The 20,022-nt window shown below is 33.9% G+C and overlaps 3 protein-coding genes across 9 annotated transcripts; 2 read left to right on the top strand and 1 right to left on the bottom strand.

Moving 5' to 3' along the window:
* The first annotated feature begins 471 nt into the window (after positions 1–471).
* Positions 472–14,127, top strand: LOC105251679 (MAGUK p55 subfamily member 2). 3 transcript variants are annotated; one of them, XM_011258636.3, is made up of 8 exons: positions 472–918; positions 5,132–5,247; positions 10,779–11,078; positions 11,636–11,872; positions 12,030–12,504; positions 12,595–12,929; positions 13,153–13,227; positions 13,856–14,127. In XM_011258636.3, the coding sequence occupies exons 1-8, from the start codon at positions 819–821 to the stop codon at positions 14,030–14,032; spliced, it is 1,815 nt and encodes a 604-aa protein (XP_011256938.1). In that variant the 5' UTR covers positions 472–818; the 3' UTR covers positions 14,033–14,127. The 3 variants fall into 3 exon arrangements, with proteins under 3 accessions (XP_011256938.1, XP_011256939.1, XP_025269442.1); XM_011258637.3 differs by lacking the exon at positions 472–918 and adding an exon at positions 2,724–2,892; XM_025413657.1 differs by lacking the exons at positions 472–918; positions 5,132–5,247 and adding an exon at positions 8,308–8,594.
* A 1,749-nt stretch (positions 14,128–15,876) lies between these two features.
* Positions 15,877–19,937, top strand: LOC105251681 (endoplasmic reticulum-Golgi intermediate compartment protein 3). 2 transcript variants are annotated; one of them, XM_011258643.3, is made up of 8 exons: positions 15,877–16,342; positions 16,774–16,932; positions 17,024–17,128; positions 17,195–17,235; positions 17,317–17,381; positions 17,466–17,689; positions 17,763–17,891; positions 19,208–19,937. In XM_011258643.3, exons 1-8 carry the CDS (start codon positions 16,258–16,260, stop codon positions 19,543–19,545), a joined length of 1,146 nt encoding a protein of 381 aa, XP_011256945.1. In that variant the 5' UTR covers positions 15,877–16,257; the 3' UTR covers positions 19,546–19,937. The 2 variants fall into 2 exon arrangements, with proteins under 2 accessions (XP_011256945.1, XP_011256944.1); XM_011258642.3 differs by having other exon boundaries at positions 17,012–17,128; positions 19,208–19,936.
* LOC105251680 (reactive oxygen species modulator 1) lies at positions 17,520–18,768 on the bottom strand. 4 transcript variants are annotated; one of them, XR_003123545.1, is made up of 4 exons: positions 18,703–18,748; positions 18,207–18,345; positions 17,947–18,127; positions 17,520–17,858 (listed from the first exon to the last, which is right to left on the bottom strand). XR_003123545.1 is itself a non-coding variant. In XM_011258640.3 (3 exons), the coding sequence occupies exons 2-3, from the start codon at positions 18,335–18,337 to the stop codon at positions 18,019–18,021; spliced, it is 240 nt and encodes a 79-aa protein (XP_011256942.1). In that variant the 5' UTR covers positions 18,338–18,345; positions 18,576–18,768; the 3' UTR covers positions 17,520–18,018. The 4 variants fall into 4 exon arrangements, 3 of the variants coding, with proteins under 3 accessions (XP_011256942.1, XP_025269502.1, XP_025269500.1); XM_011258640.3 differs by having other exon boundaries at positions 17,520–18,127; positions 18,576–18,768; XM_025413717.1 differs by having other exon boundaries at positions 17,520–18,127; positions 18,207–18,393; positions 18,576–18,757.
* Positions 19,938–20,022: the final 85 nt, after the last annotated feature.

The following is a 20,022-nucleotide window of genomic DNA, read 5'->3' as shown; positions in this document are numbered from 1 at the left end:
ACTAATTAAATACACCACTTGTAGAGTCAGAACGATATCTTAAAAAAAGGAGTAATCTAAGATAAATAAAAAGAGGAGCAATAATATAAAGAATATATGTCAATTTAACAAGATTACCATTCTCTTATATTTCGATTCAAAGAACATCGAACATTATATAATGAAAATAACATTTTATAAATTTGGAGGACGGCAATAAGATAATAACGAAAGGAAGTGTGCTATTTCAAACTTTTTTTGAATTTCCTTGCGTTAATTCTCCTTCATGCAGTCCCGCGAAAAATATCTCCGACCCTTTCATGGGCGCGTTTACTATCGATCGAGGGGGATATAACGTGTAACAGTCGCGTTGCCACGAGTCGAAGAATTGCCCCGGAGAGAAAGAGAGGAAGAAAGAGAGATAGATAGAGTGCACAAAGACCACCCCCTTTGCACCGACTATAAGTACCGGTCGCGGTTGGTTCGTGCGACTCATGAGCGTCCTGCGATCCCGGCGATATCGTTTTCGCATTCGCGTAAAAACTACTTGGCGCCGAAGTCGTTTCGATCTATAAATAGATCTTGATCCGCCGAACAGCGGTTTATTTTCATCGCTCAATAGCCGCGATAGCGATCATCGCCCGAAAGCATCGATCCACCAAGAAAAGCCAACGACTTACGCACGTGGAATCTTGGACGGAGGAGCGAGCATGACAACCCCATGGAATCGAAGAATTTACGGCGAATTTTCGTAATGACCGGATCCCAAGTGAAAGACCTGAGTGATCGGTCAGGATAGACGTAATGTCGCTCGGAATTATCTCAGAAAGTCAACCGAAATGATGAGGAATAAATCAAAGGGAAGCGTCATCGACGACGTTTGTGGTTGCTCCGCTCTTTCGTCGATCATTCAAAGAAAGAACCTCAACTCCACTTCAGGTAAGATTATTCAATTAAGACATCTCTACATGTTCTTTTTTCGTTTTTTTAAATTAAATTTATCCTTAAATTTACATTGATACGTTGCCTAATATGTCATACAATCGTGTTACATTTATCGCTGAACGCTAATTTGTAAGATTTGCATGAAATCTTGTTTGAGGTCCTCTTTTCTTATGAAACACTTTTGGAAAGTCAAAACTGCTTTTCATCAATTATAAATAATTGAAGTAATCTGATTAAATCTGGTTTAATCTGATTAAAATTATATTTAACGAAATTCAACGAAAGAGAAGAAATGTAAAATACTGAAAATATATCAGCTGCGTATATTGAAATTGTTTGAAATGGATTTGAATGTCGAAGTCCAAATCTGTCAGCATGCTGTTCAAAGTTTGTGCGATTCGATCGATTGTTACGCACATGTTCTCTAGAAGACGGAAACCTCGAGCGATCGATGACGCTCGGTCTGCAACCTTGAACGAGAAAAGCGAACACTGATTGCTTACGATTTTCTTCCTGTTTGTAGCGGAAAAGCCTCGTTAGGTCAATACGATTGAAATACTTCCGATAATTGTCGGCGTTAGATGCTAGACTTTTATTGATTTTATATATTTCTCAATTTCTTCCTCTTTTCTCTTTCTTCTCTAGCTTGCGTCAATTATCTTGTCATCACGTTTTCTTGACCTTTTCACCAGAATCAATCATTTTTTCCTTTATCGCTTCAGGAATTACTATATTGATTTTCCTCTGTAATTTTAAAATGTTGATATAATTAATAGAATTCCATTTCTTTTCTCCTCAAAAAATTTTAGTTTCTAATACATGTAAAGAAAATTTTCTAGATAATTAAATAGAGGAAACAATGTAAAGAGATATTAAATGTACACTTAAAAAATAATAAAAAAACGAAACTTCCGCGAAATCGTCTGAACACGTGGAACATGGCGCACCGATTCATTCCTTTTATTTTTCTTCTCTTCTTTCTCGTTCTACATGCTATATGCCCCCTCCATAGGCCTACCAGCTGGTTTGTTTCTGGATACAACATCCGACTCTTCGTAAAAGCTAGCTTTGAATTTCTGAAGGCAGTCGGCAGCCAACGCCGCTTACGAATCTTTGGTCTTCCGATCTCTCGCGCTTGTCTTTCATTCATTATTATTACTTTTTCATTACAGTTTTTTATCACAGGTCTTTTTTATCACAGTTTCGCAATTTTTTATTGTGTCTTGTTATTTTTATTTCAAAATGAATTAGTAATTTTTCCAAACAATGACTACGCGAGATATAATAATGATTATCCGAGAGAAAAATTTCAACAAGTAGCATGAATTATGTGACGTTGAAATCGTGTCAACGAGCGTAGTCGGGTTCGTCTTAGTTGCCCCACTATCTTGGCATTGTGCCGCTCGCAATCCCCTTACTTGGACCAAGTCTCTCGGGCCCTGGCAGGTGTAAGACAGTGTTTCCATTCACCGCAAAGTGATAGCAAGAAGTGCAACGACGAAAATATTGCATTGGTGAATTAATGCTGTAATTATTATGCCAATGATCAAATTGTGACAACAGGCTTATTAACGATAATGCAAGATTCTTTAATTCTTCTAAATTTCAAGAAGAAAGTGTATATATGTGTGTTTTCCGTCTTGGAAATATTAAAAAATGTAAAATAATATTTTAAATTTAAAATAATGATAACTTTATAAAAGTATAATAAAAAAGAATGGAACAAAAGAAATATGCAAAACAATATGTGTGTGAATATGAAAAAGTAAACTTTTATATTAAACTTGCAAAAAACTAAGTTTCATAAAAATCGGAAAAGTTATCTAGATATAATTTTCTATTCTGCCCACACGAAGCTGAATGTTGTCATCATGGTTTTCTTTGGAAAAAAAGAAAAATTGGAAGATCAGCGATTGTTGGCTAGCATGGATGCGATGAATGGCGCGATTATCCATCAAATCGATAACGGTAAAATTTCCATTATTGCAGGACAAAATATTGTTATGTGGCATCTCGCGAATAATCTGTAAAACGTTTTATATTATAATAGAAATAATTTCTCCCTCTGATAGAAATATTCACGCTTCTCCGAGATTAAAGAGAAATATTTTGTTATTCTACACACACATACGAATACGTGTTTTCGATAGCGAAACGTATTTCTTCGAACATCCGGTGGGAATGAATGCAAATATTATCGCCAGTCGCATATTTTTAATTTCCCTCGTTTGTTTTTCTCTAGTTTTAATATTAATTATATAGCGTAACGATTACACACACACACACACACACACCTTTCAGTTGACAACTTTCAACTGTCGCGTTTCCTGTTTGCTCGTGTGTAAAATTCATGAATGCATTGCGATAACAATGCATTTCAAGACTGCATTCAGAGCTAATCAAATTGATAATAATAGCAATGTATTAATACGATGAATCGATAATATTATTGATGACCGAAAACAATGCAATAAGGTAATATCAAATTTGTAATAGTTGTAATATATATTTTAATTATAACATTTCTATTTTTGATATCTTTGTATATTTATACTATATACGATTGCATTATTTTTATAAACATAAATTATTATATTATTATATAATATATACATAATATATAATATATATTAATATATATTATATAATATATATTAATATAATAAACGAACATATACGAACATGTTTTCGATAGAGAAACGTATATTTTACATGTCATCACATTTTTTAAATAAAATTTAATCTAGCTAATGCTGAAAAATATTTGTAAAAAATATATATTTATAAAAGCGTGAAAACCGGCAGCATTCCGTACACATTGTACTTCTCATGTTCCGATCCATGCTTCAATGCCTTGTAATGGCATACATTTATCATTCATGCATACTCGGCATAGGTTATTATTACATAGTCAAGTGACTTTTTATCGAGGACTCAGGTTTCAAGTATGTGTTGAAACGTAATCGATCAATAATTCGTACAAACCAAATCATTTAAATTTAAAAGCTGTATTTTCATTCTCTCACTGTATTTTCACTCTCTTTCTCTCACAAAATGGAAAATCAAGGAATATATTTCCCAAATATATTTCTACTTTATTCTTTTTCTTTAATCGTAAATTATAAATTATAAATGATAAATTATATATGTATATATGTATGTTTGTAAGTATGTATGTAGGATATTTAAATAAATTAATAATATCATGATAAATATTACAAGAAATATCGTAATTATATGCACTAGATATAATCGAATCGCATGTACATTAGATACAGATATAATATCACTTAGGTAGAACGCGATAATAATATCTAAAAGACCTTGGAAAAGCATCGTACTACTTGAAGTCGCGAAAAGTGACGTTAATTGAAATGCACTTGGATGTGTTATTTAACAGCTTTACACTTTATCTTCGAGCTTGTTGTACTTTCGATCAGTAATTAAAATAAATACGTGCAAATAATTCAAAAGAAAATATATGAGAAATATCTAAAATTGGCTGTTCGATCAGGATTTTACTGTGATACCAGTCTCTCTTATTTATAAGTAAAAAATTTTGCAATTTAAAATTTCTCTACACAAGATCCTTCCTTTTAATTTGTAATAAGATTATAAACTAAAAGGAAGGATCTTGTGTAGAGAAATTTTAAATTGTAAAATTTTTTACTTATAAATAAGAGAGACTGGTATCACAGTAAAATCCTGATCGAACAGCCAATTTTACATATTTCTCATATATTTTCTTTTGAATTATTTGCACGTATTTATTTTAATTACTGCTTTTCCTTTTAGTTTATTTTCAATTTATATTTTTATTTCATCTTTTAACAAACTTTTAATTAATACGAGAAGAAGAGAATAAACAATCGTAGAAAGAGATGCAAAAAGGAAATTTTAATAGCACTTCAAGTTGAGAATTGAAAGAGATCTTGCGATCATTGATGCGTCGGCCACCTGTAGCTGACCCAAATATTGATCAGGCCGAAAGATGGCCACGCCCGGGTTCACTCTCGCATCGCTGCGACCCCATTGGCATCCCCCGCTTCTTCCTTGCGCCACCCTTTACTAGTCTCTCTTTCTCTCTTTCTCTCTCTCAACCGTTACTACCGTTGCGGTCGTATGCCGCATGCGGCGATGCGCTGCTCCTGCTCCTGGCCCGTGAATCCGCAGCTGATTATGAACAAGTGCGCCGTTACTGTTCCAGCTGCTTTCATGCACGTACGTGACAATATTGAGGAACTGGGTAAAGTCGCCGACGACACAGACCTGCTGTTCCTGAAGGGTCTCCTCGACAGTCCGGTCGTCACGTCCCTTGTAAAGGTGAGTGCGCATCTTATCTCTAAAAGAAAGTAGACGAAGAACCACCTACAATGCGAGAGTATCTCCGAGCTTTATTAGCTTGCCAAATTAAATTTTTTATGCATATCGGCATGACGTTATTATATGAAAAATTTTGTCAGAAACATATGAATTTTTTCATATGAATTTTTTTCTGTATTAATTTGGATATTATTTCCAAGAAAGGAATGTGTAAAATTGAATTATGGATGCAAAAAGATTTATTTTTTTAAGTCTTCAATTGCCTTACATATTTATCGCTGTCGAAGGAAATGAAAATTCTCAATGGAAAATGATGGCAATTTTCCTTGCTCTAACTAGCAAATCGTAAACGCATGAATGGATATAATTTCGTTTTATACGCTACGCAAAGCTTCCATATACACGTCCATGCTCATTAAATAGTCTTTACTTCGCGAAAATTTACGAGGAACACATAGATTTATGAGCGATCTTCTCTTTCTCTCTCTCTCTCTCTCTCTCTCTCTCTTTATTTCTTTCTCCGTCACCCTGCCGCGATATCTTTCTAATTCATTGCATCATTAAATGAAAAATTAAAACATTTGCGCAAGTGTTCTAGCAAGCTCTCTAAATACTCCATGTCGTTGAACCGATGGCTTGTTTCTTTGATGTTCGTCTCATCAATAAAACGCTGATCTAAATCGGTGAACGCGATTACATAACTAAAACATGTTGGCTTGATTAAACCAGAAAATTTTAATGTGCTATTTTCTATACATTTTTTTAAATTCCTAATGCAATTCTAAATCTAGTTTGTATAGCGTGCACGAACCAAAGAGCGAGGCAATAATTAATTATAAATCAACTGCATTTTTCACGTACCTATATTTATTGTACATACACACACTCTCTCTCTCACACACACACACACAACATGAAATAATAATGTAATACATGATTGAACTATGACTAATATATGTATTTATTGCTTATGACTAATATATGTATTTATTGCATCTGAAGAATATTTTTATTACGATATAAAATTGAATTAATCTAATATACAAAATATAATTGATTATATTAAATATTTCAGATTGCTTCGAGCTTGTGCAGTGTTAAGCATCTTTAGAATATTTTCCTTGGATTGAATGCTACATCGAATAATTCTGAGGGTCTTTCGTAAAGCATTTGAAAATACCTTCTACATGCCACTCTCGATTTGCTTGTATGTTGCCTAATTGCGCGCGTAGCCGAGCGATACGTGTGTGTAATTAACTTAGAAGAGTGAGTAATATCACCTCACTGGAATCTGGTCGAGTGAGAAAGACGCGGCAGGATAGAAAATAAACTCGTTTGTCACTTACAAAAAAGAATTTGATAACACGCGTGTTATTTTTCTTCGCTTTACGTGCCTTCTCTCACGTGCTTGCATCACGCTTGAAACACCGGGTCCGCGACACCCACGCTATTTCGGTCGCGACATACTTCTCTACCGCGAAGAATACCTCGTCGATGAAATTTATTATCGGTGAGAATCGGTCGTTATAACGCGATGTGATTTTTTTCTGTATTAAATGTAACGTATAAAAATTCTTTTCTGATTTTTATTATCTCTTTCTCTCTTTCTAGCAAAATTTTATATCAAAGTTTTTTCTTCTCTCCATTGATTACACAATTGTATGCATGTGCATTTTCCGTTGTCCGAGCCCACATTCCGACAATTTACCTGACACGCAAATAAAACATGGGACTTCAGGTAGAAAGCGGTGCCAAGAAATCATTAAAGAATCGGCTCACGCTTCTCGTTTTTAGCTGGATTGAGCCAACAATGGAAACTGCTGACGAGCATGATAGAATGTCTACATCTTTCGAAAATCAAGTTGGAAAGAATTTCTAGATGGTAAAAAGAAATGTAATCAACATCTGGATAATTAATTGTTTAAAAACTAGGAAGAAGGTGTCATAAAAAACCAAAACCGACGAGGGAGAAAGAAATTAAAAATATTTATAAGAATGTTGATAACACACAATTACGCCTGAATGAGTCAGAGATTATTCCATCATGTTTCTCACATACATGAAGAAATGTTATAATTTACAAATAAAATTAAGAGGCGCGAAAAAGAGAATAAAGATTTAAGATCTTCATCAATTGACTAATTGTAAAACTTACTCTCTTTCTCTTAATGTCGGATAATTGACTGCGACCTCGTAGAAACCCCTCAATTGGACGGGTCATAGGTGCCTCCGAAGAGTCATCGCTTGCTCGCAGAAATCCATGCGAACGTGTCACAGTAGTATACGAAGCTTACATACGTGTTTTCGTAAGTCATACAAGACGACATCATTTCAGTCGGGGAGTCGGCTTTGTGATCGTACGAGAAGAAGAGTGGGAGGAACATACAACATGTGTGTAAATTTGTATGTATGTGGGTGACAGGACTGTAAACGTGACTATAATGATTGTACCGGAAATGGAACAATGTATTCAATTCTTTCGTCTTGATTGCAGCTATTCTTCCAATCATAGAATTACAAAGTACTCGTAAAGATGGAAATCAAATATCTCACTGTCGCTAACGTTCTCAATTGAAAGCAATAGATATGCAAATATTTTATATGCATTTTGCATGATTGTTGAAAATGAAGGATAGAAAAAAAAATTCATCATTTATTTTATGATGTATCAGCAGAAAAATTATAATACTGGACATACATTGCAAATTAACAGATCAATATACTCCTAATCTATTGTTATTCTTCGATTAATTTTACATAAAATTTCAGTTTGAGTTTCTTAATTTTAAGGACATGTGAGATTTAAAATCAAAAAATTGTGACAAATGAGACTTTTCTCAATAATTTTCTACTAATTCAAGATTCACCAAGGAAGATGCAATTTTAAGGAATTAATCGAAGGCTATTTCGAGGACCACTTTCACTAGTTCGACCAATCTTATTCAAACGATGACCTTGGAATAGTGGCCTCCAGACAAGCAACTACGTTCCTGGAGTGAGTGTTGCATGCCAGGAGAGGAAGGACCCCCACCTGTTCTCCAGAACGGCAGCAGGCGAGTCGCCTGAACAGGCTGCCTGTGCGGAGGGAGGTAGCCGACGTCAGTATAGGCGCGGCAGTTTTCTGACGTTGCTTACCTACGCAGGAAGTGTCGCGACATACTGAACCCGAATATTTTCCTCGTCTGCGTGATATATGCCTCTCTTGCCGTCCAGTAGCTAAATCTAATTTCCCTTTGTGTGTCTGACTCTGGCCGATCGATACCATCGCGAGGACATCGACACGACCGCGCTTTAGTCTCCATCAGTCTTCTCGGAGCATCGCACAGGTCACATAGGTCTTTCTCCAGGTGAGCGTCGTGTCTGACGAATGCAGAAAAAATGTCTATGGAAAGATATCTAAAGTGGACAAAACGCTGTTCTTTATTCAGCTTTATGAATCTTAAGCAGAACATAATTATTTACAAAATTGCGATAAACACTGTGAAATGATTTATATTAGTCAATCACTAAAGATTCAGATGTGCAATATGATAGTGAAATTGATAGGATTGCTATAAAACTTAACAACTCTGCCAATTGCCAGGATAGACAAGGGTAAATGATAGAAAAAGATCAACAATATACAATATCTTTTTGATAAAGCAAGTGACGAATCTATTCGTTTGATAATATTCAAAAGAAAATCAAGGAAACATGCGTTTTTAATCGCAATTCCAATGCAAAATGTGGCATGATTATTATTCTCAAGAGAAATATGGCTTCTCGTTCATTAAAAGATTACAGCAAATCAACGTTCAGTTCTTTCAAAGAAACGAGCAATTTATCTGAAAGGATACGCAATTTCTGTGGCAAAGTGGATAAATAAATGCTCGAACTCTTTATAGTCCATAAAGAATCAGATATATGACTATAGTAAATGCGCCTCTAGCACAGTTTTATAAATATCATATTTTAATGAAATTGGAAATCAATACAAATTCAATTCTATCGAGAGAAAATATTATTACATTAATCCGTAACAAAGTACATCTTGGTAAATAATAATATGTTATAAACGCTGATTTTTTTAACAAATCACGTTCGATGTTTAAAGCACATGTGCGCGTAGAATAAACAAATTGAAAGCGTGGCGTCGAAAAGTTTTCAAGAAACATACAACCGTTATTTTTGGCCGATTGGTAATCATTGAGAAATCTACCAATTTCGTAACACACAGTCGAGTACGTGATGAGAAATTCACTTTCATTACGATAATTGATGAAGCCAATGTAATGATCTATTGTAATGACGAGATTGAGGAAAGAAATAATTTGACAGTGAATCATCGACTTCTGATAATATTCTATATATTTATTTATTTATTTCTATATATTTATTTATTTATTTATTTATTCGACTATATTATATGCCTGTGTTATTTACAAAATGACCGAAAAGAGACTCGCAGGCCTACAATTAAATAATGTTTTTAATTTTTCGTCCGTGAATATTTTATACTTGTTAGATTATTCTGTATTTAAAAAAAGCGATCGTGCGAAACAATAAATTATATTCATACATTAAAAATTTCAATATTATGTGGATATTCAGAACTCTCTCTAACATATGATAACGATATGAAACGAATGATTTATGATTGACCTACTTTTCGAATTACTCATTCATTGTTCAACTCTACACCATTCCAAGCAAGCATATAATAAATATGATGACTTATGTGTCAATTAGATTAACTCTAATCCAATTAAAAGTTGTCGGCATCATCACCATCGCATATTTACTCTGATTATTAACAATCTGATTATTAACGGCCAGATTTCTTTTCGAATTTTGAAACTGTGTATGTGTATAAATGTACATGTAATTATTTGATAGGCTGTACATTAAACAATATTTATTTTTTCAGAGCTAATTTGCTTAAGTTTCTCTCTTTCTAAGTAGGTCATAGATATCAGAGTAAGATTTAATAAATATTGTTACAAGAACCGTAATATACACAAGTAATTTGTTGATTCAACAACATGTACTTTCTCCATTTGCTTTTCTTTCTTTGATGAACAAAAAAAGAGACAGCCAACGCTTTGCATGCTATCTCACATGATAAATTTAACAGAAACCTGTTCTCTTCCCTGACTTTTATGATTGGCAGGAATTAAGGTTACGCAGCTACATCAATAAATAAAATGTAATAATAGAAAAAGATATTGCATATTTTTTGTAAACAATATCGGAAATTAATATATAATATTGATATCTTTTATATGTGTGCTTTAATGCAAAATAAAGAAAACAGAATCGATAAATATATCATGCAAAATAATGTAAATATTAATCAAATAGAGAAAAATATATTGTATATAATATTAATATAATATATATGAAAAATAAAACATTAATCCAGATAAAAGTTATATAAGATGCGCTAGCATGTAGGAGACAAAATTGTGAAAGAATATCTATATCTCTAAGGACCATGAGAGAAACCAGTTTTGACTTGAAGGATTTTGACTTGAAATTTTTGTGTGGTTTAGGTCCAGGAGCGTCTGGAAGACCCGCCGGTGCCCGTGGAACCGGTATGCTCGTCCGTTTGTGACATCGTTGACGAAGTGTGTCACGCCTTCCAAACCTCCAGAAACTCATATGCTAAGGAACTGGTGAATCTTCTCGGCAATTCGCATCTAAGAGCGCTCTTGGAGACGCACGACGCAGTTGTGGAACGCAAGGAAGCGTCTTCTAAAGCGATTTCTCCCTTAGTGGCAATGCCAACGAACAAGAAGGAAGCGATGCCTATCAGGGTGGTTGGTCTTAGGAGACAACCAGACGAGCCTTTGGTAAGTCTACCTTAGAGGCATAAAGAATTTTGCGTTAAAAAGCAAATACAAATCATTTATTTCACTATTTGAGAAAAGATAATCTATTGTCGTTAATTTTAATATCCACAAGATATCTACTTAAAGAAATTTTTCTTGATATTTTTCATAAATATTTTAATTATAAATACTCGAGGAAGAAAAATGTTTGTTAGATTATACGTAAAATTAAACTTGGGTGTATCTAAGATAATACTGGAAGTTTATCGTGTGAAAATCGCCAGAGTTCTCGAACTTAACTGCCAGATTTGTTTAAAGGCAGAAGTACCATTCGCAGTTCATAAATAAATACGAATATTTATTTCCTGAGGCGAATACGATTACCAGTGTTTTAGCGATTTTCTAATATTACATGCTTCTTCAAAATATTTTAACACATCAAAATATATTTATAATTTTTAACATTGAATGATTTGTTAATCATTACGCGATTAAAATACTGCAAGTAAAGGACATTTTATTGAATCGACCGAACGAAAATAAGACATTTATTTTATGTATTATATGTGTTTTTTTAGGGTCTGACAGTACAAGTCGATGAATCTGGGAATATGATTATTGCCAGAATTCTTGGCGGCAGCACGGCGGCTCGTCAAGAGCTTCTGAGGATAGGTGAAGTAATACTCGAGGTCAATGGCAAAACAGTTCGAAGTCCGGAAGAACTCCAGCAAGCGATTCAGGAAGCCAAAGAGAATCTATCTCTGAAACTGGCTCCAGGTATCGCTACTGATGCGAATCGACTTCTCAAATCCACGGTAAATCCAAGTTATTTTTTTCACTTCGATGCTCCCGATAACTGCTACGTTTTTGTTCTTCTTCACGGTGCTTACTCATGTGTAGCGAATAATGTCGCGTATCATAATCGCAGAGCAACGAAAATTATAACTTACCATATTTTGTTTGATTTATTAGTGCTACATGAGAGCTCTTTTCGATTACGATCCATCGGAGGACACGCTTCTACCTTGTAGAGAAATTGGCTTACCTTTCCAAAAAGGCGATATCCTCCAAATTGTCGACCAAGCTGATCCGAATTGGTGGCAGGCGCGAAGAGTGGAGGGCGAAAGTCTCGGATCGCCCGGACTGATACCTTCGTTGGAATTGGAAGAGCGCAGAAAAGCCTTCGTGCCGCCCGAGGCCGACTTTGTTCACAAGATCAGTATTTGCGGCACCAGGATATCCAAGAAGAAAAAAAGGAAGATGTATCAATCTAAATCGAACGGCGAGTTCGATGCTGCCGAGCTGCTTTTGTACGAAGAAGTCGCCCGAATGCCGCCATTTCGACGCAAGACCTTAGCCCTGGTCGGGCCACGCGGCGTAGGTCGACGAACTCTGAAAAATAGGTTGATCAATAGCGATCCTGAGAAATTTGGCACTATCGTACCCTGTAAGAAACATACAATTAATTAATGCGTTTCATTAAATACGAATAAAGTGGATCCAATTATCATATTTGACAAACGATCTTTCTTTCAAGACACATCGAGACCACCTAGAGTTCTCGAGGAGGACGGCAAAAGCTATTGGTTTACCGATCGCGAGTCAATGGAGACTGACATCAGGGAGCACAGATTCTTGGAGCATGGTGAACACGGTGGACATTTGTATGGTACGAAATTGGATTCTGTGCGGGAACTGATAAGAGCCGGCAAGATGTGCGTATTGGATTGCAGCCCAGCCGCGCTCAAGATCCTCCATAACAGTACCGAGTTCATGCCTTATGTTATATTCATCGCGGCGCCCGGAATGGAGCAGTTGAAGTCTTTATATGATCTTGGAAGGTCGACCGGTGCCAGCAGTCGGAATCTAACGGTATAATTCTCTTAACTTGCCTACATTCTGTAAAATTGTCTTCCCTGCGTCTGTTAAATTCTTCTACGCTCGCTTTAGAGCTCCTTCTGTCGATATTTATTATGCGACGCTAGCAATTCATATATGCGAAAACTTATTTATTTGTATTTAGTTTTATTTTTTTTCAAAACTATCAGTTTAGTTAATAAATTTTGTTGTAAAAATTCAATGTGGGCTTCGCTAGTTCGACCGCCAGAGTTCCATCAGATACAGTTCGAGAAGAGCCAGGACATTGGAATCCCTCGCGTCTTTGTACGAGGTTTGTATTGCATGACGTACGTTTATATATATTATGTTACTCCATTTTATACTCAATCCTCACAATCCTTACAATTTCAATTTTTTTTCCTATGTAGAGCATGTACTTGTAATATCTTTAATTTGGAGTATTGTAAGATTATTTTAGTATGTAGTCATGAGAGATTAATATCGCACGTTTTTCCATATTTTAATTTATAGAAAAAAATCTATATCATAGAATAAAATCACTGTTTCATCACAAACATGTCATGTTCTCTTGGCAAAGGTGACAATCAATTTCGTGTCATTATACTACTGTAATCAAATACTTTTCCAAACTTTTACAATCGGAGTTAAAAGGAAACAAGTTGTGATTTCATAAAAATTGCATTTCATATTGCACTCAGTATCCTATCTTAATCTGTATTAAAAAGTGACTATAATGCTATATATTTGAAAGAAAAATTAAAAAAAGATACCAACGAGAATTTGAAATACACTCTAAACATTACTAGGCATTCATCTAGTTTTTCTTTCGGATACTCTTGCATAACATATTGTATCACGTAAAGCATCATTTTTCTTAGAAAAATAATATTCTACATAATAAGATAAATAAGTTAAATAACCAATTAATCCGTTAACAGGAGGATGATTTGAGATCCACGTTGGAGGAATCCGCAGCCTTACAGAGAGCTTACGAGAAATACATCGATCTGGTGATCGTGAATGAAGATTTTGACAATACGTTTAGGCAGGTGGTTGCAGCTTTGGATGCCTTAGCTACGGAGCATCAATGGGTGCCAGTCAATTGGATTTACTAATTGGTTTTCGAATGCAGCATTCAATGTAACAGAATAGAGAGTTGAAAGAGTTGTGTGCCAGTTTTACGCGTGAATAAACGAAGGATTTATTACTGGATGATGTCACATTTGAAAACTGTGAGACTACACTGCAAAAGGTGTACATTACGTTTTTATATTCAGAATAAAACTCCGTTTATCCCGCAACTAAGGAAAAACAAGGCATGTATAATCAGAGTACAAAAATGTTACTTCGTGCAGCATGAAGCGATATTGCTATCGCGCCTAAAAAGCGCATTCAAGAGAATCTCATTGCAGTTTATAATTAAGTGCAACGTAGTGTTTACTTTTTATAAAAATTAGCATTAGCTTTTTATAAATTTACTAAAACACGGCCCGTTCCATGGAATCTAATACTTGAATTTTCACATAAATTTAACACACAATTTACACACAATACATGTTAAATTGTAATTGAGAAGAGCTGGCAACTGAATTTTCTTCATTTCAATCTTGATAAATTCTTGATAAGTAAAACAATTAAGATAGGAGATCTTATATCTAAGAATAAGATACTTTTTTTATAATGGAGAGAGAAAATCATAAGGCGCTGCATTTTTTACTGCCAATTTCTACAACGACTATATTAACAACGGGTCGATTGATGTAAAAATATTAGACTGCCGTCCAGTTAATTTTAGTATATTTTTAATTTAATTAACACGTGTATATGATTATTTACATGTTCGAGTTCATTTTATGTACAATTTCTCATATCTCGTATGTTTCCATTTGATTTTGTTTTATTTTACTGCTCGTGCACGCTAACAATATTATATATATATTTCTGGCATAGAGTGCCTTAATAACACAAGCCTATAATTGGGTTAACGCAAAGATACTATGTCGAGACAGACTCGGCTTTATATTCACATTCAAAGTTTTGCAGACATATCTAATAACATGTTTTCTCGAAAGTAATGTCGGACGGACAGTCACATGTGCACACACGTATTCGATTTTTTCAACTTTACTGATACCTTCCGATGCATCCATTTATCAGATCTCATTTATTAAGATCTGAATAATTTTGCATAGATACATGACGAACATAACAAATTAAAAATCCACAATCAATACACTTGTCCTGTTTCGAAAAGAGCAATGTGATGCACGATGTGGAATAAAGTTTATTAAAACTATTTGTTACAAATTAGAAACATAATAAATGGATTATTATTTCAATATTCCTATCTCTGATTTTTCTTTCATTAATCTTAGAATACTGTTAATTTATCAAGTATAAAATGACTAAATATATTTTTATCTTTGTTGCAAATTAAAAAAAAAAAAATATATATATGTTAAAATGGATTGATTCTAGGTTTAATTTATGCGTGAAATATATCCTCCAATTTTTAATTGCTGATAGATCAGCAACTAAAGCAATATCGTCTTAACAAAGCAAACAGTAAAATGAGTAATTTAATTAAATATATATAATTTTCTAATAAAAAATATTTCATATTTTAAAACTCCATCCTGCAAAAGTTCAAGCAATTAGTAGAGATTTAAATCCATTTATTGTTGGCAGCGACTTGAATTTGCTTACAATTAGCAGAGACTCGAACCACATTTAGCCAAGACTCGAACCACATTTAGCCGAGACTCGAACCACATTTAGCCGAGACTCGAACCACATTTAGCCGAGACTCGAACCCCGCGTAGAGATTAGCAGAAATTCGAAAATAATTTACAACTTTACAAGTATTAAATATAGCAAGAGGGAAAGAGAGAGAAATATTACATGTGTCGTATAACGAGTTTATAGTATTTTTTCATATGTATAAAAAATTAAAACAAAAAAAATAGAGAAGTTACAACTTGTTTTATACACTTTCTAAGATCCTTGAAACGTTAAAATCTTGCATGTGCGTGTAAAAGATTCGTGTCTAATCAACATTACAATAACAAAGAATTATTCGTTAAAAGAAAAAAATCAAGTTAGAGCAAATCTGAAAAATATAGCAGATGAAAGAAATAAAGAGAGCTACAAGTTAATGCCCGCTAGCATGAATATGAATACGACGGCCTAACATAACCTAATTTTAAACAGCTCACGCGACCGACCAGCCAATTATCTGCCACGTTTCAAAGTGGTCAGATTTGTCACGTAAAGATATCGTGCTTCCTGCATATTATTATATCGCGCCGCGCGCAAATTTCCTCCTCTGTCATCGAGAAAAATGCAAATATTACGGCAATTAGACGTGCATCCAAAAGTGCGCGAAGAGGCGGATATTCTTGTGAGAACTTTTAGCGGTGCCATCGGTAAATACAAAGAATCCTCATTGTTTTGAGCGATTTGGAGCGAATGGATTTAATTACTTGACTTTTCATCGATAACCTCCGCCTTCTTAGCGATAACAAATCCCGAAAATTACTACGAAGATTGGAAACGGAGATATTTATATTTATATTATTATTATTCATATATTGTGTATCTAATGATGCTCGTTACAGTGCAAAGTGACGTACCATTATAATCTCCAAATTTGTTTGAGATTTTTTCCGCGAATATTTATTGTTGATAATTAATTTGTGCCATTCTATTTTCTTCGTGCATTTCTCATATTTAACAAAGTTAAATTTGGCTCACGATAAATGAAAACTGCAACTTACACATACCGATACATTTTGCTACGACTGATAAAACCATTTACTTTACACACATTACATCAATGCAAATAATGTCGTTTCAGTTACAGTTATTAGTACAATCATTATGGGTATATTGCTCATGTCAGAGATAAATTATTATCTCACACCAAGTATGAGCGAGGAATTATTTGTAGATACATCCAGAGGTTCTAAATTGAGAATCAATTTGGATATAATAGTTCCTGTCATATCCTGTGATCGTAAGTACAAATAGCCTCAATGTTTATTACAAAAGAAAAAAAAAGAGCAATATAGTTTTTGTCTTATGTAGAATTTTAGTTTTGTCAATAGATGCTATGGATACAACTGGTGAACAGCATCTGCATATAGAACACAACATTTTTAAAAGACGGTTAGATTTAAATGGAAAACCCATAGAGGATCCACAAAGGACGAGTACGTAACATTTTTCTCAATATTATGTATAAAATAAAATGTTATATTATGAAATTTTTATTGCAGATATCACAGATTCTAAAGCTGTCAATAAAACTGCAGAGAAGGTAACGATGGATTTTTATAGGTATCTTCCAACTGAATGTCCATTTGCAAACTAGTTATTATTGGATGGGACATTTTTACAGGCATTGGAGATCGGTTCCACAGAATCTTGTGGAGACTGCTATGGAGCAGCCACAGAGACGCTGAGGTAAAAAAAAAAAGAAGAAATTCTGTCCATGTATTGGAAATAATCTATCAAATGTATATTTGTATCAAAAAATTTTATTCATAGATGTTGCAATACTTGTGAGGAAGTACGAGAAGCGTATAAACTCAAAAAGTGGGCTCCACCAGATCCAGCTAATATTAAACAGTGTAAAGATGACAAATCTATGGAAAAAATCAAACATGCCTTCACACAAGGCTGCCAAATCTATGGTTATATGGAAGTGAATAGAGTCGGTGGGAGTTTTCACATTGCACCAGGCGACAGTTTTTCAGTGAATCACGTTCACGGTAAACTAACAAAACTTAAATTTTCCTATAACATTCACTGTAACTTTCATAAACTTCTTTTTCAATATTCCAGTACACGATGTTCAGCCTTACACTTCGACTCATTTCAATATGACACATAAAATTAGACATTTAAGCTTTGGTCTCAATATCCCAGGAAAAACAAATCCTATGGATGATACAACTGTGATTGCCACGGAAGGTATGTTTTTGCTTCGTAAACCTATTTTATTAAGAATTCAATGGTCTGCTCTTACAATACAGTTGCAACTCGGAGATAAGCTTCAAAAGGTTCTATATGTAGGCTGCATAATGTAACTCTCTTTATACTAGCATCGTATTCCTGTTCCAATAGCCATAAATGTGCCAAATGTACCACCACCTTGAATCATCACTTTGCCAACATTGTGTATCAATTCTTTTCCTCTTAATCCATATCTAATAATAAAACATTATACGGATACTTACATTCGAGTCAACTAATACTACATATACAATGTTTTATTCGATATGATACCTAAGAGCAGAAAATCCTCCAAAGAGCATACCAGAAGCCATTCCCACACAAAAACCAATTGTAAAACCTAATTTCATTCTATCAAAACAAGTAGGTCCTTGTTGATAAGCTCCTCCAGGTACTACAGGCATTTTGTGGTCTGCAAAACATTACGATTCCAACATTCACGAGATTCTCTTTTAATTTTCTGGAAATTACTTTCAATTTAAACTCATTTAAGTCAATACAACAGAAAACGTAGATTGAATTTATCTTGATGCACGAATAACTTAGTGAACTTTTGGACACACAATTGTAAATATTGCAAACAAAATGTATTGTGTACATATATATATTTATAAAATGTTTTTTGATTATGCAGACACTTACAATTAAAGCGTCCGTTATGTGAGGCTGTTGCGATTAATCAAATGTATTTAATCTTACTATCAAATTTAAGAACTTAATCACGAAGTTCTGTAAAGTTCGCCAAAGTTTCTTAACGCATTACACTCACGTTGCAATATCGGAAGAGCGCCATGATGCATTCGTGATAAAAAGGACGATTGCGCTGTCTGCTACCTATTTCCGTTGACGTCACTCGTCGACTCGTCGTAGCGGGATATTCAAATTGCAAAATCACGAAATATAAAAACGAAAATTTTATTTCCTGACAACAGATTATAGACATGTAAAATTTGTTCTTTAAATAATATAAAAAATTCTAGAATTGTATTTTTTTGTAAAGTATTAAAAATAGAAGCAAATTTTTTTAAACTTTTAATATATATGCAATTAAAAGAAAAATTTACTTTTATAAATATATTCAAAAAATTTTTTAATTATTTCTATACGAAAGACACTAAGAGCTAAAAATTTAATTTTATGAATAAATTCTTATTCATATTCTTCATCCAATTCATCTGATCATGTATCAACAACAATTTGCCGCTGACATATGAGTAATCGGAACATTTTAATCGGTTTGGAATATTATTATTGACACATTATTATATTTTCAGGCGCCATGATGTTTTATCATTATATTAAAATCGTTCCAACGACGTATGTTCGCACGGATGGCTCGACCCTTTTCACAAATCAATTTTCCGTAACACGGCATGCGAAGCAAGTATCTTTATTTACCGGTGAATCCGGAATGCCAGGTATATTCTTCAGCTACGAATTGAGCCCACTCATGGTAAAGTATACGGAGAAAGCAAAATCGTTCGGACACTTTGCGACAAATACTTGCGCCATTATTGGCGGTGTATTTACCGTAGCTGGACTGATTGATTCGTTGCTCTATCATTCGGTGCGCGCGATACAAAAGAAGATAGAGTTAGGAAAATATTATTAATAACTTGGATCTGATTACAGCAACGTTAATTGTCACTTTTGTTCTCTCTTTTATTGATATAAACATTTAAAATGGTATCAATAAACCTGAACAATTTTTATATTTTCAAATAAACAAGATGTGGTGCTGAAAATAGATTAGCATTAATCGTTGATGCAACACGATCTTAGGAGAATAATTAATAAATAGAGTTAAAAAAAGTACTATTAAGACTTACACTATGCTTCATTTTCCATTATAAAAAAAAAATCTGAATTATCATTGTGCTGCATTTAGTACAGTTATCGAGCCTCATTTATATTAAAAGTTTCGCAAACATTAGGTAAATAAAATTCAGAACCATTTGACGATATTTAGTGTTATTTGTGCGATACTATTATTCTTCTTTTTGTAATATAAAAAGAAGAAAATTAGTATGTATAATTATTATGTATAATTAATGCGCTAAATATTTGTCTTTTTTACTTTTTACTTAAA

Source organism: Camponotus floridanus, unplaced genomic scaffold, assembly GCF_003227725.1.
Source record: "Camponotus floridanus strain SB8 unplaced genomic scaffold, Cflo_v7.5 scaffold7, whole genome shotgun sequence".
Lineage (NCBI taxonomy): Eukaryota > Metazoa > Arthropoda > Insecta > Hymenoptera > Formicidae > Camponotus > Camponotus floridanus.
The sequence above is the reverse complement of the archived record's forward strand: the minus strand, read 5'-3'. Positions and strand labels throughout refer to the sequence as shown.

Bases quoted from the DNA above. Each gene is read 5' to 3' on its own strand.
- LOC105251679 (XM_011258636.3), top strand. From the start codon at position 819: ATGATGAGGAATAAATCAAAGGGAAGCGTCATCGACGACGTTTGTGGT. The intron at 12,930-13,152 runs GTATAATTCTCT...GGGCTTCGCTAG, and splicing joins CCAGCAGTCGGAATCTAACG to TTCGACCGCCAGAGTTCCAT. The intron at 13,228-13,855 runs GTTTGTATTGCA...ATCCGTTAACAG, and splicing joins CCCTCGCGTCTTTGTACGAG to GAGGATGATTTGAGATCCAC.
- LOC105251681 (XM_011258642.3), top strand. From the start codon at position 16,258: ATGCAAATATTACGGCAATTAGACGTGCATCCAAAAGTGCGCGAAGAG. The intron at 17,129-17,194 runs GTACGTAACATT...TTTTTATTGCAG, and splicing joins AGAGGATCCACAAAGGACGA to ATATCACAGATTCTAAAGCT. The intron at 17,892-19,207 runs GTATGTTTTTGC...TTATATTTTCAG, and splicing joins AACTGTGATTGCCACGGAAG to GCGCCATGATGTTTTATCAT.
- LOC105251680 (XM_025413715.1), bottom strand. From the start codon at position 18,733: ATGCATCATGGCGCTCTTCCGATATTGCAAC. The intron at 18,346-18,702 runs GTGAGTGTAATG...AATGTTTTGCAG, and splicing joins CGCTCTTCCGATATTGCAAC to ACCACAAAATGCCTGTAGTA. The intron at 18,128-18,206 runs GTATCATATCGA...TTTTATTATTAG, and splicing joins GGAGGATTTTCTGCTCTTAG to ATATGGATTAAGAGGAAAAG.